The 19,952-nt window shown below is 42.6% G+C and overlaps 1 protein-coding gene across 1 annotated transcript in view; it reads left to right on the forward strand.

Moving 5' to 3' along the window:
- Nucleotides 1-19,952, forward strand: part of kcnh5b (potassium voltage-gated channel, subfamily H (eag-related), member 5b) — a 99,708-nt gene that overhangs the window by 33,467 nt on the left and 46,289 nt on the right. The window contains exons 5-7 of the mRNA XM_038298624.1: nucleotides 1,093-1,208; nucleotides 10,235-10,627; nucleotides 17,933-18,090. Of these exons, the coding sequence (XP_038154552.1) occupies nucleotides 1,093-1,208; nucleotides 10,235-10,627; nucleotides 17,933-18,090 (667 nt within the window). The remainder of the gene's footprint in view (nucleotides 1-1,092; nucleotides 1,209-10,234; nucleotides 10,628-17,932; nucleotides 18,091-19,952) is intronic.

The following is a 19,952-nucleotide window of genomic DNA, read 5'->3' on the forward strand; positions in this document are numbered from 1 at the left end:
ACGTTGAGTGTTAAGAATTGCTGTGATAGAATATTTTGGGAAAAAAATAATAATTGTGAACATCCCTAAGCAAATTCTCGATCGTCATGGTCTTGGTAACATCAAGAGAGGCTCAAATTGGTGACAACCAAACTTCTGCTGAGTTATTCTGAAAAAGCTTCCACACTTTAAGTCAGTGGTTGGCAATTCCATTTCTCTTGCAACTTTTAGATGCATCCTTGGTCCAACACACCTGCATCAAATGGCTGAGTTACCTCCTCAGGTTGCAGTCACTTCCTCCAGAATCCTCTCAATCATCTAATTATTTGATTTAGGGTTGTTAAACCAAAGGCATATCTAACTGTTGCAGGATACTGGCTGTCAGGAACTGTAAATGGCCCACCCAGCCTTAAGCAGAGCAGGGAGCAGAGGTACTGAAGGACAATACTGAAATGCAGGTTGCTGACATCTCCAGAGGCCACGAATGATCAGCCCCTGCAGGTGATGAAGGAGTTGCTGGTGGATAAGCTGCAGGTTTTCTGGAGGACTGGCGTGTCTGATATGCCTGGTACTCACAGCTTCTCTCAAATATGCAGCATTGCTGTCTTTGCAGCTTGCCTAGAAAATCCACATAAATCTGGAGGAAGTCCATGAGGGGAAGACTGGCTGGGAGGGGTGGGCTGCTGACAGAGGATCTGGGTCTGGGGAATGTTGAGGCTCCAGCTGAGGATGTTCTCTGCTTTACCTCAGCATCCTGAGGCAGGACTGAGAGAAGGTCATAAGTAATCCTGACTGAAGGATCTCTGAGGTCCGTGTCAATAGTTGGAATTTTTGATAGAATTCAATTTTTTTGGAAAATAGTGGAATTTCTATCACAACACATCACTTCTCGTGCTGCAGCTGGGTACAACCTTCAGCTGGAAATAAGCTGTTTGTGATAAAGAACCTGTATGATGGAGGTTGCGGTTTAGTTATGAAGTCCTGTGAGCTTTTAATGAATGAAGGACAAACCATGAGAACTGTGTCAGCATTGGTGTGTTTAAGCGGACCATGTTAGAGCATGAGGCTCCTGCTGATCTACTCTCTGAAACTGAAATCTCTTCTTCTCTACAGGATGGACAAAATTAGCACGACTCACTCGGGTGCTAACCAACAACCGCAACACGCTGCAGCAGCTGGCTCCTATCAGCAAACACGAAGTCAGCCACAAACAGTCGCGACTGGCAGAGGTGAGTGGACCCCCCAACACACAAACACATGCCTCATGAGGCAAGGTTCGATGGTTTATACCGGGGGTTAGGCCACGTCGCTCCTCCAATGCTGCTGTCCTGCAGCTTTCGCATACATCCCTGCTCCAACACATCTGAATAAAAAAGCGAAGTTACCTCCTTGGTATGTCAGTAATTTAATCAAAGGCCTGACCATCAACCATTAATTTATTTCAGGAGTGTTGAAGAAGGGATGCATGAAAAAGTTGCCCTCCCCTTTAACAGGGGAAACCTGCTCTTTGGTTTTATTCTGCTTGTTTTCTTTTTAAAGTTCTGTTTAAGGTAGAGATGAACTGATACACTGTTTTTAAACCAACCGATTCCTGATACATTGGCTGTGGGATTCGGCCCATATCCAGCCGTTGAAGGTTTAACCATTTACCTCGCCATGTGACTGAAGGCATCAAGCTCGATAAACACAGATGTGAATCATCAGTAGCTTCTGTGTTGCTCTGCATGATGATGTCATCAATGATAGAACTGAAGTCACTAGATTGCTGTAACTATTCCTGTGTATGATATGAATAAAATAGAGATGACTGGATCAGCGTCATCCATCCAACATCTGATCCAGGCGATTAGTCAATATCAGGGTTAATATCCAATCTGATTTCTGCATCTCTGGTTTAATGATCTGAAACAGGAAAGCTGGACTAAATGCAGAAACAGTTCTCCTATGAATGCAGCCAGCAGGACCAGTCCGAGGTAACAGGTCTGTTTCTGGTTTTAAACACATCAGTTACCATAGCGATGCAGACGACACCCAGCTGTTCATCTCCATGTCACCAGGTGACTATAAACCCATCCCAGCTCCGGATAAATGCAAAGAAATCAACCCATGGATGAACTAAATGTTCTTCAGCTGAATCAAGCTAAACTGAAGTCATAGTTTCTGGACCAAAGGAAGAACATTTCAAAGTTAGCATCCAGCTGCAGCTGATCCAGCTAGAAGCAGCAATCAGGCTCTAGATCTTTTTTTTCTCCGAGGTTTTTATTGTCATTACACTGTCACAAGCACAGAACAATGAAATAAACTCTCTGCATTTAACCCACCCCCTTGGGGAGAAGAGGGCTGCCATTGTGCGGCCCCCAGCGAGCAGTGTGGGGTTAAGGGTCTTCCTCACCCAAAGTGGAGGCTGTGGGAGTGGGGCTAGAACTCAGAACCTCAGGATACCAAGCTCTAACCACTAGGCCACCAATCAAAAATCTGAACTCAGAGCTGAACCCTCAGAGAGACAGGGACACAGTGGGACTTCATCATCCAGACTGGATGAGAAAGCCTGCCTTGATGAGCCACTGGGACAGAGAGAGACTGCCTTTCTGTGGCCTGACTGCTGAGCTGTTGCTGGATGAAAACTCAACCTTCCAAATGGAAATGGACAAAAACGTTTCCAGGTCTGGCATAATAAGGTATAGAACAAACAGTATGTCTTTTGAGGATGTTGATCATTTCATGTGTTTTCTGATGAGTCAAGACGAAGCTAACAGGATGAACGGCATGCTTCGTTATTCTATAGTAACATGTGTTGAGCTGTTGCTGAAGCTTGGACAAGCTTTATTTCACTAAGGGCTAAACAATGATATAACATTAGTGTTCATGTGTTCCTCAGATGCTCATTACATTTCCATTGCCAAGTATGACCAACAGTCATGTAATGGAATCCTGATGTCTATTCGCTGCTAGCTATTTAAAAGAGGGTAAAGAATCATTTGACTAAAGATTATTGGTTCCTGATTAAGCAAATAATTGAATAAAACATTATTTGGCCAAATAATGTTTTATTCACCTCATGGATTTGCATTGTGAACTGGTCTGAAGACATTCCAATTGCTCTAAATTAGTTAAACTGAAATATGTTTGACTTGGAGCTGAATGATTTTCGTTCATAAACTCTTATATTTTGAACAGAAGTTGTGGTTAATTTATGTATATGCAGAATTAACTGTTTGACCATGATTAGAGCTCAAATCACTCTTTCATTTATTGTTCTAACGCACAGCTATTAGGGCCTGTGTTCATAACCCGTATATAACAGCCGAAATAATATGTGATTAAATAAGATATTTTACCACCACTACCGGGGAGGACAATAATCATCTTAAAGTATGAGAAATATAATTTCCCAGCTGGCTGGGAATTGAATAGAATATAAATCCACAACATTAATGTGGCATCCTAGCTGGATGTGTAATGATCTACCGAATGTTAGACCCAGAATTGGAGGCGAGACAAGCAGTGGGAAAGTTCAAAGCGTTTATTAAAACAAACAGGAGCGCAGGGCTGCTCGTCAGCTGCGGGGCGGATCTCTGCAGAGAGGAGATACAGGTCAGTGACTGGATGTGGCGCAGATCATGACTCGGAGGAAAGTCACTGACCTGATTCAAAGTTCAGTCCGTTCACGGAGACAACAGCTGAATCTAGACAGAAGGTTAGACTGCAGTTGCATCGGCCGCCGCCCCTAGAGTTTCTAGAGAGCGATCGAAGCAGGTGCCAGCCGACGCCGAGCAGCAACCGAGTCCAAAGGGGAAATCCAAAGCCAGAGTCAGAAGACAGGTCCAGGTTCTGAAGCAGGTGGAATCCAGGAATAAATCCAAAACAGAACTGACAAACGGAGCAGACAGGAGCAAGGCAAAACTCGTGATCCACAGGGCAGAAACAGGTCACCATCAGGAAAACAGAACAGACTTCCGAAAGCTAGAATTAGTCTCACCAATTCAATTCAGTTTATTTATATAGCGCCAAATTCACAACACATGTCATCTCAAGGCACTTTACAGTTCAACCAGATCATACAGTCAAATTGATACAAAGTTTTCTATCTAAGGAAAACCAGTTGATTGCATTGACTCATTGACTCAAATACAATCCCTCACACTAAGCATGCTTGTAGCGACAGTGGAGAGGAAAACTCCTTTTTAACAGGAAGAAACCTCCAGCAGAACCAGGCTCACTGTGAGTGGCCATCTGCAGAGGCCGACTGGGGTTCAAGGAGACAGAAGCAGAGAAACAAAAAGCAGCTGTAAAAGGCGGCCCCGTCCAGGAAACACAGAGCCAGGCAAACGAGCTCCGAGCCAGCTCCCATGCCAGAGTAACCTGGCATGGGGCCTGGCGCCGATGGAAGGCAAGCACACAACATAAATAGCAGAGGAACCAGGTGCAAATGATTGGCGTTAATCAGCCGCAGAACCAATTAGACAGGGGAGCAACGAGCAAAGGAAAAAAAACAAACCATCAGCGCCAAGATCATGATAGGATGGGCATTGAACATTAAAATCATAACATTAGAGAAGGCTCTGACCGAGAGATATAAACATTATTATCAATTATCTTTTAGTTTTCAAGATTATTTTTACTATGGTGAATTAACCATATTCATTAACTATTTAATTTCCTCTGTGCAGTTTCCTTTTCCTGTACTGTTTCTTTCTTTCATTCATGCATGTATGATTGTCCTAGAAAAAAAATGCTTACCTAAGAAAACAGAGAAAATGACAAAATTATTTTTTAATTACCTTTAACACTGCTGCTGTTCTTACGATAGTGAATGTTGGAGTTTTCCTTTCAGGCTCATTTGCACACCGAAACATGATGGCTCCTCTTTTTACAGATTCCCAAAACATTTCCCGTTCACCGTATCGCTCAACGCCACAGATTTTATTAAGGGAACATCTCGGCCGCTGTGACATCATCAGGCCGTTCTGCTCTAGATGATTTATACTCGGTGGTAAACGGACCCTCCAGGGTGTAGAGGCTCAAACAACAACAGGTCTCACCTGTCAGAGAGCGCTAACATTCTGCCATAGTTACACAATATACCAATAACATTTTTGTTTTCCACATTTTTATAAAAACTTAAACAAACCATTATTGTTTATAACAAGCAAAAAAAATTTTGATTGCTTTTTATTTGGGGGCAATCCTATTATATATCCATATAAATATATATTTTTTGTTTAAAAAGCATTACACTGGAAAAAGTCGAAATCTAGATAATTAATTATTTTCTTAAAATAAGTGCAATTGCATATTATCTAATTATATTATTATATTATTCTTAGACTAAAAATACAAATTCCTTTGGCTTTACTCATTCCATCTTATTTACCTCCTGCAGTTAAGGGAAATACACTAAATTTATTATTCTTTTTACTTATTTCTAGATTGTTTTTCCATTGTAAAAACAACAGCAACCAGTTTTTTAAATAAAAAAAGTAAAAAGAATAAGCCTAATTCAACTTCCTACCAAATTCTGCTCCTCCGGTTTGCTGCATTCATTCATATTTCATGCTGGGCGGTGAGACAGAAACTGGCTGCTGGGGAAACATTCAAACTGCTGCTTGAATTTGGGAGGAATGGTCTGTTTATTATGGAGCAACCCTCCTATTTTATTCATGAAGGCCCAACTAAGACACTCTGGGTTCATGGTGAGTCCATCTGGACCTCCCCTCTCCTTGGCCCATCAGGTAAAAAGCAGAAAGGCTGTTTCCAAAGAGGGAGACGAGTTAAAGGGAGATGAAAAAGGTGGGAAACTGAAAAAGAACAAAGGATCACATGGAGGAACAGAGCAGCAAGATAGGGAGGCTAAGGCAGAGCATGGCATGGCTGTGGGTGTGGCCTCCTCCCTCGGCTCACAGCCTCTCAGAAAGTTGCATAATGACCGCAGTGAGCTGCTGGCTTTTGCAGCCGATCCTTAAAGCCTTTAAAGGCACAGCTGGCGTCTTGTGTAGAGGAGCAGTCAAGTGTCTGACGTGCAGTAAAAACCTTTTTATACAGATTCCAGGTTCTTCACTTTACATCACTGCACAGCAAAGAGATGTTTTCTAAGCAGATGTAGCTTGATTGGCATCTGCAATGATAAGGATCCTGAGACCTACAGGAGCATCATCCTGAAGCTTGCTGTTTCTTCATTACCACCCTCTCCTTTATTTATTACCAGGCAGCGTCCCACTGGGAGAGTAATTGGAGCTTGCTGGGGCTCGATCCTTTGAACGTCTCCATCATCATCAGCAGGGAATGAAGACTTCCTTATGAAGTAATGACAGACCGAGTTTTGGGAACTTTATGGAGAGAATGACTGAACCGGTGCCGCTCTCCTTACACAGATCTCTGTTTGCTCCATTTATTCCCCAGAGAAAGCTCCCTGCTGTGCATGGCATTTGTTGGGATGATTAACTTCATTGGTATAAAGGTCATGTGTCTGTTATCAGTGGCCCCCCTGACGAGTCACCATGCTCTCTAACCACTGTGTGAGAACCTGATGGAGGTTATGCTGCACGCACCTTAAACTGCTACATATTCTATGCTTCAGCAAGTAGTGGTAGGAAAAAGTCTTTGCTCCTCCTTGAGGTCTTTTTTTGGCTTATTTGAAAATCGTCTCCCTTGAGGAGGGGAAGAGCAGGTGGGATGATCTTCCAAAAATGACTTAATACCCGGCAAGCCTGATTAATGATGCATAGTCTCAGGTTTAGTTCTATACATATTCAAAAATTAGATCATCCAAAACCCTTAGCGGGGCAGTTTCCCCAGTGCCTGAGCCCATTAGAGGGCCGTTAAGCCTAGCACCAGAGACCCCTGGGCCCGCTCTGAGCCGTCCAGATATCCCTGAGCACACTAATAAAAGGCTCTCTGAATTACAGCTCAGCGGGCGCTCCAAGCCTCCAAGGCCTTTCAGCGGGCGCTCCAAGCCTCCAAGGCCCCTCAGCGAGTGCTCCAAGTCTCCTCTGAGGCTGTTCCAGTGCCGCAGTCGGCGGCCCCCTCTGAGACTGTTCCAGTGTCGCAGTCTGCGGCCCCCTCTGAGGTTGTTCCAGTGCCGCAGTTGGCGGTTCCTAAGGTTCCTGTTGCTGAGACGGCGCCCCCCGAGGCGACTCCTGCAGCTGCACAGGCGGTGTCCTCCAGAGGCCCTCCGTCGCCGCCGGCCTCCTCCAGCAGTCCTCCTTCGTCAGAGATGGCGTCGCTGCTGGCCTTCTCCAGCGGCCCGCCTTCATCCTCCAGAGGCTCGCCTCCGGCCACACGGCCAGCCTCCAGAGACTCTTTCTCCTCGCCTCCGGCCACACGGCTGAACTCCAGAGACTTAAGGTTTCCCTCTCCCACCTTTTGTGGGTTGTTTTGCTTTTGGACTCTGTTTGTTTTTGGTTTCTTGCCCTCTTTCCTGGTTTCCCCCTTCACCCACCCTGGGTGGGTTGTTTTGTGTTTGGGCTCCGCCCTTGAGGGGGGGTACTGTTATGGTTCTTCCCATTTGTTGTGACTCTGAGTTTTCAGTTTTCTGTTATCAGTTGTTTTGTTTTTATTTTCCATGATATTCAGGCATTCTGTAGTTACTCTCTGTTGCCCCCTTGTGATTGTTTTCTTTCCCCTTGGATTCCCTCTTGCCAGTTCCACCCACACCTGCTCCTTATTCAGCTCAGTAGTCCATCCTTTGTTCTGTTCTCCTTAAATACTCCACCTCTGCAGTCACTCAGTGCTGGTTCCTTCTCAATGCTGTACTTGTCTACTCAGCTCGTCTCCCCGTGGCTCCTCAGGCTCGTTTTTCCCCTCATGTCTCCATGGTTTTTGGTTTGTTAAACATTTTAGTTAGATTTCTGGATTTGTACCCCTGTTTCCTGTGTTCTTTAATTAAATCAGTCAGAACTCATCTCAGCTTCACTCAGCTCTGCATCTGGGTCCTTAAGCAACCTTACCACCCATTGTTGACAAGGCTTAAAACTTTCCTCTTTGATAAACCTTATAGTTAGAGGAGCTCAGGTTATCCTGAGCTATCTCTATAGTTTACTTTCTAATATAATTATTATGATCAACTGTATCAAATGCAGCACTGAGATCCAACAGGACAAGTACAGATACAAGTCTATTATGGAGGCAGAAGTAGCAGCTCAACAACAACTGCTGCTTACCTAGTCTAGAGAGCGGTTCTAAATGAAATTTCTTTTTGTTTACACTTGTGTATACAAAATGACAAAATAAATCAGTCTAAGTCTAAAAACCTTTGGTACATATCCCTGTAACAGGGATAGATTAATCACATCTAAAATGGAGGAGGAGATCAAAGGGAATACCTCCTTAAATAACCTGGATGGAACTGGATCTAACATCCAAACTGAAGGCTTACATGAAGATAATAGTTTTGCTAACTCTGAAAGTTTCAGATACTATGGCTTCCTCAGATGCTGCCTCACCTTCCAGAAATAAACCAATTGTAGTTAGAGGAGTGCTAATGATCTTATTTTTAATAAGATATATCTTATTTATGAAGAAACCCATAAAATCATTGCTGCTAAGAGCAGGTGGGATGGATGGTTCAACAGATTGATCAGCTTTTTTATTCAAAGACTCTGGTCCAAAGACTATAACTTCTGTTTTGTCTGCATTCAGGAGCAGAAAGTTAAGAGTCATCCAGGTTTTTATGTCTTCAGACATGCCTGTAATGTATGTAATGAGTTAGCTTCATCTGGATTAAATACAGATATAGCTGGGTATCATCAGCATAACAGTGGAAATTAATCCCTTGCTGTCTAATAACTCTACCAATTGGGAGCATATATATAGTAAAGAGAATTGGTCCTAGCACTGATCCCTGTGGTACTCCACAGGTAACCCTGGAGCATGAGGAAGATTTATCATCAACGTGAACAAACTGAAATCGACCAGATAGATAAGATTTAAACCAGTCTAGAGCTGTTCCTTTAATTCCTACAAAATATTCAAATCAATGATATCTGCTTACCTACCTGGGTTCTTTTTTGTTTCCTGTTTTGCCAACATTGCTTGAGAATAGATATCCTAGAGCTAGATGACAACCAAACAGCTGAACTCATCAAGGATCTTTAGACTTTTACATTAACGCTGGCCTCCTAGATCGGCTGTTAAAATCCAGTTGTTACCAGTTAAGTAATTAAACTGTGGTTATCAGTTTCACCTACCAAAGGAAATAGTATTTGTTTAATAATGTGGATCTGGCTCTGAGTGATAAATCTTCACTGTTATGAATAATCACAGAAAACCACAGTGAAAATATTGGCATAGCTAAAGGAGCTATGTCCATATTCAGCTTCCTTTATAATAGCTCCAGCTTAACAAAGTCACATGATCACAGCTAATTCATTTATTAAAGTTAATGTGAGTTTTTTTAAGCAGCGTAATAGAGGACTTTTTTGTTAAATAGTGGGAAAATATTATTACTGTGGTCGTAGCAGTGGAACATGTTACAGTTCATCTCTTTAGATGCAAACAGAATCATATCTTGTGTGACTAATGAGTTGAGTGCTTAATGTGCGTGGTGTGCATGGCCTGCAAAGGATCCACAATGGTTCCCTGCTGGATTTAATGTCGTCTTCATTCTGCAGGGAGTACCGGGCTCATTTCCTGTAATAATTTTCAGTAAAGATTAACACTCACAAACAGTTTAGGAGGAGAACTGCTCTTCATAAGACCTCACAGCCACACATCACATAGGTAATTATGAACATGCTAGGAATGTAGGGTGATGTCTTAAATTGCAAACCTTTAACTGTGGTACTGATATGAAAATGAATATTAGTAGAACTACAAGCAGTTATGAACTAATGAGAAGCAAACAGGCCACTTTCCCCTCAGCTTCTGACTAAAGTTCAAAACATTTCCTCCTACAAATGGAAAACGTCTCCTTTGTGTTTGACGACTCTTAATAAACCTGGACAGCATTTCATAATCTCGTGTTCAAATTAAAGGTACAAAGTTTAATAAACCTTGAAATGGAACATTTTCCGATAATGGAGCAAAGCTTTTTATTTAAGCACAAACTATTTCAGTATGTCTGTCTGCACACTCAACAGAACCACAACCAGGGTTTCTGCAAACCCTCAAAGTCACGCGTATCAAATTCGTTTTGCTGTCACCTCTGGCGCCTGTTGGATGGTTGGCCTGTTCCAGAGGAGGTTCAGTTGTGGGTTTTTGGTTGGGCATTTCAGAGGCATGGTCAGATTACCACCGATCCGTTTCCATCTGTCTTCAGGTTCTACAGCTGAACTCCGACATCCTTCCACAGTACAAACAGGAAGCTCCAAAGACGCCGCCTCACATCATCCTTCATTACTGCACCTTTAAGACCACCTGGGACTGGGTCATCCTCATCCTCACCTTCTACACGGCCATTATGGTGCCCTACAACGTCTCCTTCAAGACGAAGCAGAACAATATCGTCTGGCTGGTGCTGGACAGCGTGGTGGATGTCATCTTCCTGGTGGACATCGTTCTCAACTTCCACACCACCTTTGTGGGTCCAGGTGGAGAAGTGATCTCTGATCCCAAACTCATCCGCATGAACTACCTGAAGACCTGGTTTGTCATTGATCTGCTGTCCTGCCTGCCTTATGACATCATCAACGCCTTTGAGAACGTGGATGAGGTATGTCGCTCTCAGAGGTAACAATTTAATTGAGGAAGGAATGTCGATCTTAATCAAGCTGTCTTAAAGAGATAGTTCAAGGTTTTTAGTGATTTTTGTTAAATTGTTTCATGCAAACAACAAGTCTCAAAGTAAATCAGTAAGAAAGCCATAAGTCTTCGTGACTCTACTGAAACGTTTGACATAAAATTCCAGATACATGCAGAAACATTACAGTCCTCAGTGTGTTTCCACCTATTTGTGGAATTTGTCTTAACAGAGGAAACAGAAAAAGTTAAGGATCAGTCATCCAGCCCTGTTCACCAATGCAAAACGATGTACAGTAAGGAAAATCAGTATTTATAAACACCCTGCGGTCTGGAAAGTTCTCCCACTGGACGGGTTTGACATTTTCAACTTGTGTCCACTGTGAGAGACATAATCCAACAAAAAATCCACATCACAGTGTGTGATATTTAGTTATTAGCTGGTTAACTTTTCTTAAAGAGAGATCAAGCTGAACCGTCATGGGCTTTAGGTAACAGTGACAGTAAAAGAAACAACAATGAGGAAAATGATCAAACATTTCAGATGATAGAGAGATGCTTCAATTGTTGAAATCTTTTCAATTTTTACCGCATTTCTTTATAAAGTTCTGATTGTGATCTCAGCAGAAGTCTTTCCGTTTTGCAGACATCCTCCATCAGTTTCAGCCAATGCTTGAGCTTCGCTGTATCAGCTTGAAGAAGCAGATTCACACACATTATTTATTTTTCTCTTGTTGTATTTCAAAAATGCATGATTTCCTAATAATTCCTTTGCATGCCACTGCTGCTGATCAGTATATGAAAACATTGATATTTTCTACAGTAGCTTTTGTTTGCAGTTCCAGAGTTCAAACCTTTCCTGTAGTTTTTTACCAGGTCTGCACACACTGCAGGAGGGATTTTGGCCCACTCCTCCACACAGATCTTCTCTAGATCAGTCACGTTTCTAGGCTGTTGCTGAGATAAATGGAGTTTGAGCTCCCTCCCAAGATCTCTATTGGGTTTAGATCTGGAACCTGGCAAGGCCAGAACCTTGATCTGCTTCTTCTAGAGCAGCTCCTCGGTTATCCTGGCTGCACTTTATAAAATGAAAATGTTCATTTCACTGCTAAGCTACTCCTCATTACAATGTGACAATACATTTTTAAAATAAGTCTAATAAAGCAGTTCAGGTGAAACCTTCCAATCTTCCAAAACATTCTGCAGCAGTGGGACAGTGCCTCACAGCAGCGTCTGTTGTTACGTGAGAAACGCTGTAAACTCACAGCATCAGAGCTATTCAGGATTGGGGCAGAGACAAGCACAGAGCTGCAAGGACCGACTGTTCCATATGGGCCCAGTGCCTGGAACCCATGGGGGGAACTCTGGGGGAACTGTGGTAAGGCTCAGTGGTCACCTTTAGGACTGAGGTGTGAATTGAGTTTAGACTGAGCTTAGGGTTAGGCTGTAGAAATAGGTTAGAAGAGTGTTTGTGTTCAGACCCCCTGTAGGTCTGAAGCTCCCTGTTGTCCCAGAGGATCACGGCCGCCTGGGTGGATCTCACAGCGGACCTCTGCAGGAGGAGAACACTAATCTGGCCTGACATTTGAGAGTGACATCCGTGTTGTCATGGATACAGCTGGTCAAGCTGAGGGTACCAGGAGGAGGCTGTGCACCTGGACTGAAACCGTGGCAACAGAGACAAAAGAAAGCAGGAAGTGTGAATGTAAGCTGTGACCAGAGGGCGGAGGGAGATCAAGATGGGAGGACTGAAGATGGGAGGAAGGGGAGACGTTTTAAACCTGATTGACTTGGTGGAGATGAAGGAAACCTGAACAGATAATGACGGTAGAAATGTGTCGGTTCCCTACCCAGACCAGCCTTTAAATTCCCAAAAAAGTCTTCAAACTTTGAAACAAAGTCTGAAGACATTTAGCTTCCCATCCAGGGAGCTTTTTTGAAATCAAAACGTCTGAAATAGCATTGAGTTCCAGGCTTTATTCAGTAGTCCAACAAAGCCTAGTTTAACTTTTCTGGAATGACTATGACCTTGATGACTGAGAATCTTCACCAGTCATTAACATAATTTCTATGATAATCCAACAGGAACTAACAGGAACTACTATGCTGATAACAAATCCTACGGAAAGATTTCTGACTTCAGGGTTCATTAATCAACATTTATTGTGACCACTGAGACCATATTTATATACACCCTTTTTTCCTGAGGGTGGGCAGGCATTATCATTATTATTAATATTATTACCACTAGTGTTGCACTGATACAGATACCAGTATTAGACGGGGCCCCGATACTGCAATAAAATAGTTGTATCGGTAACATTGAATACCAACAAATAGGGCACCGATACCATTTTGAGAGCCAAAAGTTTATTAAACTATTGTCACTCATTCTAGGTAGGCAATACAACGTTCTACTGGATTCATTTGTATGTGTTAATTTCGTTAGCTTTTTTTATTTAGTCTTAGTCACAATGACGTAAATCAGTTTTAGTCTTAGTCATATTTAGTCAATGCCTTCCCAATTTAGTCTTAGTCTAAATTACAAAGATAATTTTTTGTAATAGACAAATTTTAGTCATTTTTGTCATTTTAGTCATTTTAGTCAACACTGTAAATAATATAACATCTCCACACACTGCTTCTCTTTTTCTCTATTTTATTTATATAACAATGTGCAGAATAAAACTTCTCCACACACTGATTCTCCTTTTAACATATATCACACTGTACACATTAAACATTTTGTCCACTTGTGTCATCATATCCACAAAGTCTTCATCTTCAATGGTCTTTGCAGGCCGGCCAGAACGCCCAATGCACTTTACCATTGAGTTCACCAGGGCTTTCTGCTCTTTGAAGTGAGGTTTGTACTCTGTTCGTACTCAGATTTCACTTCCTTCCTTAACCTCTGATTTGGCTTTGGTGTCACTGTCTCTCTGAGAACGACTGTTTTGTCCATCTTCTAGTGTCTTTAGGCAACAGTATAAGGTTCGCTCTCTGCTGTTTCTTCCAGGAATGACTCAAACCCTTATGAAGACCAGCCTGTTTCAGGCTGACACACAAAATACTCAGTGAAATACTTTGAAAATCTAAATTTCAAGCCAAGACTGTTGATAAAAACAAAACAGAAATTAAACTTTACTGTCTCACAATGGTGAAATTCACTGTCTGCATTTAACCCATTCCCTTGGGGAGCAGTGGGCTGCAATTGTGTGGGGTTTAGGGTCTTGACAGGGACTCAGAGTGGCAGTCTGTGGGGATCAAACCGGGTATTTACAACCTTCTGAAAGCACAAGCGCATTGCTCTAACCACTAGGCCAACACTCCCCGATAGAGGACAAGATCTTGTTGCCTTCAATCAAAAAAATCTGTTTATTCTGATGGCAAAAATTTGTGGATGTAACAAGAAACGGCAACATTTCTCTTCTTTCATCATTACCTTAGAGCACAAATGCTTATACACATATTTTACTTTTTAAACGTATTGACTTTTTAACTTGTTTACCATCCATCCATTTTCTGACACTCTTATCCCTGCTGGGGTGGTGAGGGGTGCTGTTGCCTATCTCCAGCTGGGTGAGAGGAAGGGTCCACCCTGGACTGGTCTCCAGTCCATCACAGGGCAACACAGAGACAAACAGGACAAACAACCATTCACACTCACACCTAAGGAGGATGTAGAGAAGCCAATCATCAAGCCAGTCATCTTTTTGGAATGTGAGAGTAAGCTGGAGTACCCAAAGAGAACTCACACATGCTCAGGAAGAATATGCTAACTCCATGCAGAAAGAACCGGGCTGGGAATCGAACCTAGAACCTTCTTGCTGCAGCATTTTTGCTTAATGGCTATATAGACCTGTGCTTCTAGACCTTACTGATGGATCGGGAGGGGTATACAGAAACTTGACCTATAAAGGGTTAACATTAAAGTTAATACAGGGAAGGCGGTGGGGGGTGGGGGGTATTATATTTATAGAAACATCTATAAAATACAAGATCAATCATTAATGTGAGTATAGATACTGAGTATGAACTAAATATAGATTTGGACCAAACCAAAACTCTTATAAACAGAGGAATCTGCATCATTAATGAGCCAAAGAGCCATTCTCTGATAATAAGAGTAATAAACGGGGCGTCTGCAGCTTAGAGGAACAAAGTGATGAGTTTGCTGCAAACTGCTCTGCCAGCTCTGCAGTCTCCTGTCTGCTTACGTAACATCAGAGCCTCCATCATTAGATCCCCCTGCTGGCACTGCCTTCAGCTGCTTTATTCTCCTTGCTTTGAAATGAAACACCGTAATCTTTGTAATGTCTGTAGATATTAGCTTAGAGGAGTAGAGAGTTGCAGAGACACTCCTCCTTTCTGAAAAACAATCCCTTCTCTTCTTGTAGAACCTTGGAGGGATATTTGTATCGAAGTTTATTGTCTACAGATAGGCGCTACAGAAAAAAAAAAGAATACATCTACATAGTTACAAGCCTGATATAGCTAAAAAAAGCGATCTGCTTGCTCTAGGTCTGGGACAATATTACTTTACAGAGCCTGAGGTTCCAACCACAGAGATGGAGGATCTATAATCATCATCTGAGTTTAAAAGGACACTAAAAGATTTTTGTGGAGAAATATGATGTAAGACCAGGAAGGAGGATGTTTACATTGCCTGAAAAAGGAGGTGGACTAACCAATCAAAAAGCTTAAAAAGCCATGACATCATGATCTGGGTTTTCCAGGTTTGTTTAAATGATAAATATTGGTTGGAGTGATTTGATCTTATTGATCCCAGAAGGAGCAAATATAAGAGCCCAGATGACACAAAAACATTATTAAATGTCCTATTCCTTTAATTCCACTTCCTGTAGTTACTGTTCTTGTATTTCCTTCCCAAGTCTGAATTCATGGGAGGCGTAACCACAAAGTTGATATAATGATGAACAGAGGCTGTTTGGAGGTGGACTTTCTCACTTAAAAAAGTTTTAAAACTATTTTTCGAACTCATAAAGTAAATAAAGCCAACCTCCCATCTAGTTTAAAGCTACTGAATAGAGCAGATAAACATCTAGAGCAACGCCAGCCCAGAGGGAGGAGCATCCAGAGCGCCTAGCACCCAGATCACTACGCATCCAGAGCATCAGACATCCAGAGGGTCAAGCATCCAGAGTGTCGAGCAGCTAGTGCGCCGAGCACCCAGAGCGCTGAGCACCCAGAGTGGAGAGCACCCAGAGTGGAGAGCACCCAGAGTGGAGAGCACCCAGAGTGGAGAGCACCCAGAGTGGAGAGCACCCAGACGGCCGAGTACCAAGAGCGCCGAGCACCCAGAGCGCAGAGCATCCAGAGCACCGAGCAACCAGAACGCCAAGCAGCCAGATGGCCAATCAGATGGCTGAGCATCCAGAACGCCGTGCATCCAGAGTGTCGAGTATCCAGTGTGTCAAGCATCCAGAGCGTCGAGCACCCAGAGCGTTGAGCAATATGAGGGTCGAGCATCCAGAGCGCTGAGCATCCGGAGTGCTATGTGTCCAGAGCATTAAGCAATTAACCAAAACATTTTTTAAAAATGCCCTTAGCAACAGAAACACACATAAAGTTATTTGGAAGACAGACAAAATACTTGATGGGTCGGCCTCTCTGGTACAGCTCTCAACTGGTTTAAATCCTACTTAAAGGACAGGGACTTTTTTGTGTCAGTAGGCAACTTTACATCAGAGATGACAAAAATCACATGTGGGGTTCCCCAAGGGTCCATTCTGGGTCCCCTCCTATTCAATATCTACATGCTCCCTCTTGCTCAGTTAATAAAAAACAACAACATCAGCTACCATAACTATGCAGACGACACACAGCTTTACATCACCATGTCACCAGGTGACTATGAACCAATTCAAGCACTGAGGAAATGCTTAGAAGAAATCAATGCCTGGATGTGCCATAATTTTCTTCAACTGAATAAAAACAAAACTGAAGTAATAATCTTTGGACCAATAGAGGAGAGATCTAAAGTTAGCACACAGCTTCAGTCGCTTCAGCTAGTAACCACTGATCAGGCCCGAAGTCTAGGTGTAGTGTTGGATTCAGACTTGAACCTCCAAAAGCATTTAAAGACAATTACAAGGTCGGCTTTCTATCACCTGAAGAACATTTCCAGGATTAAAGGACTAATGTCTCAGCATGATCTGGAAAAACTAATCCATGCGTTTATTTTTAGTCGAATTGATTACTGCAACGGTGTTTTCACAGGTCTGCCTAAAAAGTGGATCAGACAGCTGCAGCTGATCCAGAACGCTGCTGCCCGTGTCCTCACTAAGACTAAGAAAGTAGAGCACATCACCCCAGTTCTAAAGTCCTTACACTGGCTCCCTGTATCTCAGAGAATAGACTTTAAAATACTTCTGTTAGTCTATAAATCTCTGAATGGCTTAGCACCTAAATACATCACAGACTTGCTATCAGTGTATCAACCCTCCAGACCACTCAGGTCTTCTGGCTCCAGCCTGCTCTGCATACCTAGAACCAGAACTAAACATGGAGAAGCAGCATTTAGTTCCTATGCTCCACTTATCTGGAACAAACTTCCAGAAAACTGTAAAAGTGCGGAAAGCCTGAGTTCCTTTAAATCAAGACTAAAAACAAATTTGTTTAGGATTGCCTTCGACTGTTCCAGTTAAACAATTCAACAAAAACATGTTTTCTTTAATCCAACTGTTTTTAATATTCTTTTTTTGTTTCTGCATTTTTTATTTTATTTTATTTGTTTTTTATTTTTTCCTACTTGCTTTGATTCAATGTTTTATCTTCCTGTATTTTAATCATGTAAAGCACTTTGCATTGTCTTTGTACTGAATTGTGCTATACAAATAAATTTGCCTTGCCTTGCCTTGCCTTGCCTTGCCTTGATTTACACCACATTACTTGAGGAATATGGAAAAGATCTCCAGTAATTACAGGACAGTTTTCTCACTGTGAGCTAATCTATTTATAAACTGGTGTAAACAAAATTCTGAGAAACTTTTTGGTGGCTCCTTCCTGCAGGAATCGTGTTTAAACAATGCGGTCATTTTTATGTCTTCAATTGCATTTTTTCGGGCGGGGGGCATTACATTGTAGAATCTCTAGTAGAAAAATAAAAATAAGGAGATCAGAGAAGACAATGTTAAATCGCTAAACAGTAATATTTCTGTTAAAAACTTTAAAACACAGCAGTCTTATTCTATTCTCTGAATGAAAGCCATGCTAACCTGTCGTTCTTCTCACCTTTTCCTGTCTCCATCTTTCTCAGGGCATCAGCAGTTTGTTCAGCTCTCTGAAGGTGGTCCGCCTTCTCCGTCTTGGTCGAGTGGCCAGAAAACTGGACCACTATCTGGAGTACGGTGCAGCGGTTCTGGTCCTGTTGGTCTGCGTTTTTGGACTGGTGGCCCACTGGTTGGCCTGCATCTGGTACTTCCACCCAGTCACAGCTTGTTACCCTCTTAGACTTTCTGCTTCTTGCTCCTCCATTAATTACCATGTTCTCAAACAGGACATTTTAATGCAGACTCCATCAGTGAGCTCAGCCTGTCGCTGCTCCTGTATCTGGAGGCCGGATAGGCCGCCTGCAATTCTCATTATTTAGACTCTTCATGCAGTTTGTTTAGGCGGAATCACACTGCCCTGCCGCTAGTTTGTCACCTCTGAGCTGCCGTAGAACCAAGATGTCTGCCCTCACAAACAGGAGACCCGCTGCTCTGTAATAGTAAATAACATTTTCTAAGGCAAGGCAAACATAAAGATAGAGACTTTGTAGATGGGTGGATGATAATAAATAACATATTCATGTTTATTATATAACATTTCTGTCAGTAAATCCCTGTCAGTATTACACACTGTAGCTTTCAGTTCAGACTTTGACTGTGCCACAGCTTTATTTTCTTGGTTTTTAGCCATTCATTGGTGGATCTTCTGCCTCTATTTGGATCCGTATTTTATTCCCAATCAAATGGGAAGAAGTATTATGACGTCTCTGTCAGCCAGACACGGAGCCTAATCCAGTCTAGTCAATTACCTTGACTCCAGTTAAATCAGACTGACTAATCACAACGTGGGGGCGGGGCTTTACAATGGTTCTGTCTCAGCACCTTTCTGCTTTTCTGTTAGCATAACAGCAAGATGGTGACTGAAAAAGAACAATGTTTTAATGACTGATGGTTTAATCATTTCCCAAAGCCCCTGTCACACCTTGACCGCCCAGCAAGCCTCTGCCTGACATCCCGGAATCTCCTTAAACGCTGGCATACGCTGAACTTTCTATGGTGTTTTTCTATTCTGGGCGTATACAAAGAGTATTCATAATGAGTCCAGACCTTCTGTCCAACGACAGCATAAGTGAAGTGTCTACGAAATGAAGTGGCTATGAACTGTTGACTGCTGGGCCGCTGACTGGACAGAGAGCCATGAGCAGCCCGTCCTCAGCTGGAGGAGAGAGGCCAGGGGCCGGTAAGGCAGGCGGAGGGAAGCAGGGGGCCGCTAGTGTCCCAGTGTATTCTCATTATGAGTTCGTATGAAATCGTACAAAAAGTTATGCACCGTAATTTCGTACGTTTTGGACGTTTTTTTCGTCTTATGCGGATGCGCATCTTACGCACCATTTAATAACTTTGAATTTAACATACAATTAACCCTAACCCTGACCCTAACCCTAAGGTATAAAACAGCAAGCAACGTAGTTAGAGACATGAAGAAGTAATTATTGCACTGGTTTTCCCATTTTTACGTCCGTCCGCGGATCTGCTTTTTTTGTCTGTCTGCCTGCCCATGCGCACTTATCTGTTTTTTTGAGGAAAAACGTCCAAAATGTACGAAATAGTGTGCATAACTTTTCGTACGATTTCATACGAACTGATAATGAGAATATGTTGAGTGTTCAGGCTGTTGTTACCGGGTTGGGTTTGGTCGCTCCGTTCCCCGCTGGCTCCCTGCCCCCCTCCGCCAGGTTCCCTGACCAGCCCCGGAGCTGACAGCTTGGTTCGAATGCCTGGCGTGTTTCGACTACATGCTGCACTGTAGTTGACCAAAATCCTGCCAATTTTAAAATTCCCCCCGGACATTTTTTAGGTCTGACAAGTAGGACGTGTCTGGGAAAAAGAGGACGTCTGGTCACCCTACCATATAAACAATTTGATGTTTCAGTGAGTGAGTGCTTGTTGCTACTGTTAGGATAATTATCATTGAATTCATTCATATGCATACCATGAAAGGAAGAAAACCTGTCATTTCATTCTATAGCTTTTAACCAGGCTTGCATTAGGGCTCATAGAACAGCA

The sequence above is a fragment of the Cyprinodon tularosa genome, unplaced genomic scaffold (assembly GCF_016077235.1).
Source record: "Cyprinodon tularosa strain WSP-4 unplaced genomic scaffold, ASM1607723v1 ctg410, whole genome shotgun sequence".
Classification (NCBI taxonomy): Eukaryota; Metazoa; Chordata; class Actinopteri; order Cyprinodontiformes; family Cyprinodontidae; genus Cyprinodon; species Cyprinodon tularosa.